Raw genomic sequence first — 7,354 nt, forward strand, 5'->3', positions numbered from 1 at the left:
CGAGTGTGTATGTATGCATGCTGGCATGTGTGTATGTGTGCGTGTTACGAGCTGACTTTTAAAATCACTTTGTTTCTTGCTCTGTAACTCTGTAACCCCTTTGCGTTTCCTTTCCTTCCAACAGAAATTGTTCTAGCTCTCACTTATGTCAGGGTTCAAATCTGTCCCTGCCCTCTGCTCAAAGCCTCCACATCAAGTCCGAACCTGTTTCTCCTCCTAGAGATCGCACCAGCAGCACACCGGGGGGCTACGGTGGCGGGGTGCCACCTCCCCAGAACCCCTCGTCCCGCCAGGACTCGGGACGCTCCCCTGTTGATAGCCTGAGCAGTTGTAGCAGCTCCCATGAGGGCAGCGACCGCGATGAGCACAGGAATGAGTTCCACTCACCTCTGGGACTGGCCCGGCCCGCCCTGGATGAGCGTGAGAGCCCCTCCATCAAACGGGTACGCCTGTCAGAAGGATGGGCGACATGATTGCACTGTCCACTCCTCTGCAGTGCCCCAAGTTGCCCCGAGCTCCCGACAATGCAGCATTACGATGCCCCACAGTCAGCTCCCTCTTCTTCCTCCTCGCACTCGATCTCATGAGTCACTCACCGCCCAACCCCATGGCCTCTCTCCTTTTTTCTCTTTATTGAAGGAAAGCAAAGGGACAACCCTTTCCAAAAATCTGTTTGTAATTTCTTTTCCTTATTTTTTGTTCCTTGTTTTGATTTTGCTGAGTGTGCGTGTGTGTGCGTGTTATACATATTGACATTATATAAAGCAGTTGGGTGTTGTAATGGGGGCTTGGGAGGGTAGTTGTTGTATGGGATGGGATCTGGGGGTATTTTTGTTGGGGAACTATGCATAAATTGTATTGTGGAAAAAAAAAAGAATCATGTATGCATATATCTTAACACGTGTAACACGTGTCTACAGATGTGCATATCAACAAATACAAAAAAAAGGTCAGGTACTCTGTTTCATAAAACGTACTTACAATTTGCCCCAGTGCTATATCAGTGAATAGAGACAAAAAAACAACAAAAAAACAACAAAAAAAACAAGATGAGCGTGATTGTGTCCAGTGAAAAACACCTTAGCACTTGAGTTGGACAAACAATACATGTGTACAGTATCAGTTTCATTGCTATAGACCTTCTCTGCAGTTTTACCTTGCAAAAATGTGTGTTAACATTAGATGATGTCATGTTGCAGGTTCAACGTATTTATGTAAATAGCGGGTCAAAGGGGTAAAAGGGCCTGGGGTCAAAAGTCGCCAGACATTACAAGATTTATTTACTCACTAAATGAAAAAGCTATTATGCAACATTTGAAGGATTGTACAGGTAAACGAGAAAACCCGATGCTAGATGTGTGGAACCCTTGATCGTTTTCGTGCTCCCCTTAAAGAACGGAGTGAGGACCACTCTTTGATCTAAGAGCTATGTCGGCGTAATCAAGAAAATCTCTGGATCTAGTATTAACTATTCAGTATTGATAAACAAAAAAAAGAGAAAAAAACAATTGTACAATACACTTGCTTATATTTTCATATGAAAGGAATAAAATGCAAAGCATTTTTGTGGCTTTTTGTAGTTTCTATAAGCCAGAATGTGTTTTTTGATAGCTTTGCCAATAAGAGATGGATAGTTCACCCAGAGGGGAAATGACAGGGCTTCAAGCCCCAAGCCATGAAAAACAGACTGAGATCCAATGCTTTGCTGAACTGTTTAATCTTTGTAGAGGTTTGTTTTTAAACGTGTATTTCTTATTATATATAATAATGGTAATATTAAGAATCTTTTAAAAAAAATCTGTGAAATTAACATGCTTGTGTATAGCTTTCTAATATATAAATATATATAATAATGATTTTTTTTGTTGGTTTCTTAGTGAAGTTTCTATGTGCTGTTGCACATGTTGTCTGGTTTGTTTCATTTTAACTCTGAACAGGGCTGTTTGGGCGGGGTGTTTAGACTAACCTTAAAAACCAGCTGGAAAGCATTGCCAGGGTTGAAGCCTGAATGCTGAAAAACCTCATTTCTAGTGGAAAATGTCACGAGGCTGAATCTGGAGACCACACAGAAATAAATGTTGACACGTAATGTACACGATTGTCACACTGATGAGGAAATATGACAAAGCCGGAGTCTCCGAATACATTTTTATGCATCCGGATATTTCGTTAGGAGTCCAAATTATTATAATTTAATAATCGTAGTCATAAAACATAGATTTGACCTCATCGATTTTGAATACCACCTTCAATTTTCGACCCAGTCTACCTTGTGTTGGAGATGTCGCTCAGACGCAAACTGTAAAATCTTCCTTTGAATCGCATTAATGTAATGCGATTTATGCATCGTGATTAAGTACTCTTGTTTTCAAACCTAATTTAATTCTGTGTCGCTCCAGTCTCGAAAACAGGGTTCCACATCCTTTACCACACTGTCACAGACAGTTCAGCGTAAGACACAAAAAAGAACAAACTGATCATGCTGGTATGGGAGAAGCACAATTGTTTATTCTTGATGAATAGCTTTGATTTTCTCTTTTTTAAACAATGAGACTAGCCACATATCTCTCCGCCTCCCACACCCGTATCTGCTGTCACTTAAGTGTTATGATATTTCTATGTGCATATTTCATGCAGGATCACTAGGTTGTTACTGTATACAGTCTGTGTAGTCAAATGGGGCAGAGCCTCTATAACAGTGTTTTTCTTCTTCTTCTTTTTTTTAAACTTCAATAGAAAAAAAAAAGGTTGGGAAAAAAATAAACATGATGTTTCAGGCAGCATAAGTGTGGAGAAACCAAAGCCAGTGGCATTTCTGTGTTGTAAAGTCAGCTTTTATTTTCACATTCATATATGGGTTTTTTTTTTTTTTTGTTCTTTTGGTTTTGCAAGCATTGAAACAAGATAATAAAAGATTCTGCTTAAATTCACAACTGTTTTCACATTTCACTTTCAGTTAGTTATTGTAGCTTTAGCCATCAAACTGCATTGTCCATAGGAATCGTATTAATTTACCTGCTTTCTTCTTCATTTGTCTCCCTGTGCAGCGTATCGAAAAAGGTTACATGGGGGAAAAAAACAAAAAGGAAAGGAAAAACGCATTTTCTATTTACAATTTGTTACTTAACTCGGAATCATTCAGGCCCGTGTGAAAGCTGTACTTGTTTTTCACTTCATCAATCAACATTACACACTGCTTGCTCGCTGAATAAAATAATGCCAACATGTCCTGACAGTTAATTAGAGTGCTATAGTTTTGACAGTATTTTTAACCAAAGACATGGAGAAAGCTTGTCTTTATATCTTTGATGTTGTTTTTTCTTCTTCTTCTTTCTACGTTTGTTCAATTTGAAGCCAATTTTTTTCTTCATCTGTTGATCAGTTGTTCTTTGTCATTACTATATCAGACTAAATGTTGGTACCTCAAAATTGACCCAAGCAGTACCTCAGCTGATTTTTTGATAAGTCACTTAACGTGCAAAGGGGAGACCATTCACCTGTACAGCCATGTGTAATAACAATTGCTTAAGGTCCCAACATTCACATGCTACGGGATTCTTTGTTGCTCCTCTGTGTTTGTGGTTTATTTAAGTTGTACTCAAAAGCTGAAATTAAAAAAAAAAGAGTAATATGTTAAAATACTTAAAAAGTCAGTCTGTAGTATCAATGTAGCTTGTATAAACCTGATGATGGGGGCGGACGTTTGTAACTAAGGTTTTTTGGAATGCAGGAGCGGCTTTCAGCGGCATAAGCTGGCCTTTGTCGCCACTTGAGACTAAGATGGTATTAAATTAAAATCACATCTCTGTAACTCAAGGGACTTGATTCAGCTGTATGTAGTGAAAACGTATGGGGATGAAATAAAAGTCTCCTCTGCAGGAGGGAAAGGCTATTTGTATTTTGCAGAGATTTCAGTAAAGTTACTGGCTTTCTTAGTTATCCTGATGTGACTTGGTGTGATTTCATTGTGTTTGACTTGTTTCTACATGCATCCCATACAGCGATTGCTTTCATACCATGCAGACTCAAAAAACATATCAACACAAAGAGCTTCCATGAGGAAATGAAGGGACATGGTGCCATAGCAACTTCACTCGCAGATAATTTGTCATCCACATTTTTTTCAATAGATGCATTTTTATATTTATAATGACAAATAAATAATAATTGTAAAAAAGCAACAGCAACATTTATTTAATATTTTAAACAGTTTTTTTAACAGTTGGCCTCACAATTACAGTTACATCGTCTTTCTGAGTAGTAAATCAAACTACATTTAAACATGAGAGCACAGAGATCCTAAACAATGCAATCACAGTCGTATGCTCCACACCACAAGAAACAAGGTAAAGGTTTAGGCCTACTCCTGTCCTACTCGATTTTTCTTCAATAAAAAAAAGTGGGAAAAAAGCAAAACAACTCAGAAGTCTGAATCAAAGAGAGAGTGGACAGCTTATTCTATAAAATACATGACAGTCTTTATTTTTTTCAGCTTTTCTTATAACAGTTATTTCGCAATGACTGACCCCCAAAATATAGCTTAACTTTATTGTAACAATTATTGGGTTGTGTTGTTATCAAAACGCAAAAAAGGAAGAAATGTTCCTGACTGTTCATGCATTTTTCTGCAGGCAGTACAGGTCTGTATAGCTTACCTGAAAGAATCACTTTTTTCGAATGGAAATGTAATAACATTAGTGAATACCCATATAGACAGGCACACACAGAAAGAGAGAAAAAACAAACGAATTACAGTTTTACAAAAATAAAAAATAAATCCATCGCGAGATTTCGAACATTTTGTAATGCCAAAGAAATCCTTTTGATAGCGTTTTTCTTTTCATTTTTTTCTTCTATATAAATCTCTCTTTTTTTAGATATATATAATATATGTCTACCGTCTATATTTTCTAAAGGCCCCTTTTCTATCTTTTCTTGTTAGTCTGAAGTCATTGTTCCTTGAAGTTATCGCTTCTTAACGTTAGCGTTATTTATTTATTTACTTACTACATGCAGAAAAATTGTGAATCGATATGAATAAATATATTTTCCAGGAAGAGAAACGTTGCAGTGGGTTGCTGTGAACATAGGCCTGCCTGTAGGATGGCTTCAGAATTATCGAGAAACTAATTGCAATTAGGTTTCGTTTGCTTTTCTACCGTTTTGTAGTCTACAATTTGGCCGTCGTTTCTTTTGCTGAGAAATATGTTTTTGTTTTTTTCTTTAATAGGTAACAAGAAATGATACATAAACTTGTCACACGTCATCTATTAATTGCACGTATTTAAAGATGGCAAATCGAAGAAACAGATTCAACACGTTTTGGATATTATTTTATTTCACAAGTAATTGCTACATCAGCAACATGTCTACATGCATCACTTTAAATATGCTTTAAACAATTGTTCACGATCTAAAAGTAACGGAGTTACTCTTTTAAGATCATATATAACAATGAGGCTAATGCTCCGATGTATTCTACTGACTTCTTCACTTGTGCAGACTGGAGCAGGAGTGTGCAGATGCCGGCAAGTAACCGTTTTAATGTTTACAGCATCTTTATTGACACTGTTTCCTAAACGGTCTAAATGTTCACATTTTCTTTCGCCATTACATTAATACCAGACACACTGAAGTGATTTTGAAGAGTTTTCTACCAGTAACGTGTGAAAGAAGGTTTGTAAGGTCACTGCAGACCAAACATAATGAATTATCTATCAAAAATAATATACTGTGACAACAGGTTTCCCAGTTTTCAAACTGATGCAATAAACCTGAATCTGCAAACGGGCTGCCACTTTTTTGATAAAAAACTATAGAAATGAAAAAAGGAAAAAAAAAAACGAATTGTAAAAAAATCAGCGCCTTCAGGGTGAATAAATTAAAATAAATAAATTAAAATCAAGACAGCACTTGTACATTTACAGGGTGGGGAAAACAATATCTAAAATACATTCTTAGCTTAAAGCCCAGTTAGGGCTTCAGTTGCTGCTTTTGTAACATTAAAATGAAAGAGTTCTGAGGGCATGTGTGTTTCCAGCATCAGGCTTATTTTAAGATCATGAATGTACATTAAATTGCACGCATGACGTTGGATTGCGCAAGTTCAGTGTGGCGTTGGTAGGAACAGATACTCGTTCACCCTTGTAGGCTGCACACTCGTTCACCGTGAGTACTCAAACTAGAAATCACCACTAGATGTCACCGTTTAGCTGTTTAGTCGATGCCCTCACAACCTGGATCTTCCTCGCCGTCTTTCTCCAAAAGAAGCTGTAGACCAGACCCTGAATGGTCCCGTGTACTCCACCAGCTGCTTCATCCATTTTTCTTTGAGGTAAGTGTAAATACATAATACACTATTTATTATCATTTAATTCTAACAATTACTGCTTAATATCCGATTGTGAAAACAATGATAATGTGTACTCTGTTGCAAAGAAAAGAAAAAAAACCCAACAACTGTGACATAATAATAATAATAATAATAATAATAATAATAATAATAATAATAATAATAATAATACAGTTTTTCTTATTACTATAAGAGAAAAAAAGTTTTTATTTTTGAACACAGCTGCAAGAGAGACCTCGCACTTTTACAGTTTCAGGTATTCAGTTTTAAAAAAGCTTGGCTGGTTCTTTACCTTGGAGGTGTTTCATTACGCCAGTTTCTGAATACCGTTTTCATGTGCCAGACAAAGCGCCCCGGGTCCTCTTACAAACTGCATCGTAGGCTGACGTCTACCCTGGCCTCAAATTGGAAAATAGGCAATATTTTTTATTTTATTTTGTTTATTTATTTATTTTTGTCTTTTCGAAGATCAGTTAATGTTATCTGATCCAAACTGGTTTCGCTCATTGATTTGCTCCCTTTTAAACGAGGATTAAATTCAGCATGTTGAGAACCGAATCACTGCTTCATCTCTCAATAATATTTTTTTTATTCCTAAAAACGACATGCCTTTCGATTTTCTGTGCCCCTACTTGAAATCACATTGTCTCATTTGCTGGGGATCTGTTGTCCTGATAAGACCCGAGATAAAGGCTGTATTATCCACGCAAACAAGTGATTTTACCATGAGGAACAGTGGGAATCCACCATGAAGGTGTCTCTTCTATATACAATTCAAATGAGGATGACGGAACAGCGAATTGATCTCCTCCCCAACTCCGATTACAGAACTGGAAAGTGTAAATGTAAGTTCGTGCCCAGAAACGTAGTGGTCTCCCAATTAAAACGTATAACATCATAAGCTCTTTCTTTTGCTTTGTCGAATTGCGCAGATCCATTTCTTTTTTTTCTTTTTCCGTTTTGGTTACACTAAAAGGATAACAAGTAAAATAATAAAAGGTT

General features: G+C 37.0%; 1 protein-coding gene across 7 annotated transcripts in view; it reads left to right on the forward strand.

Moving 5' to 3' along the window:
* Positions 1-3,930, forward strand: part of mef2cb (myocyte enhancer factor 2cb) — a 69,329-nt gene extending 65,399 nt beyond the window's left edge. For all 7 annotated transcript variants that reach the window (XM_085367241.1, XM_085367240.1, XM_085367242.1 and 4 more), the window contains one exon: positions 125-3,930. In XM_085367241.1, the coding sequence (XP_085223367.1) occupies positions 125-473 (349 nt within the window). In that variant the 3' untranslated portion in view covers positions 474-3,930. The remainder of the gene's footprint in view (positions 1-124) is intronic.
* Positions 3,931-7,354: the final 3,424 nt, after the last annotated feature.

Source organism: Diplotaxodon limnothrissa, linkage group LG12, assembly GCF_057381915.1.
Source record: "Diplotaxodon limnothrissa isolate DT_005_m linkage group LG12, D_limnothrissa_male_GT1.1, whole genome shotgun sequence".
NCBI classification, from domain to species: Eukaryota; Metazoa; Chordata; class Actinopteri; order Cichliformes; family Cichlidae; genus Diplotaxodon; species Diplotaxodon limnothrissa.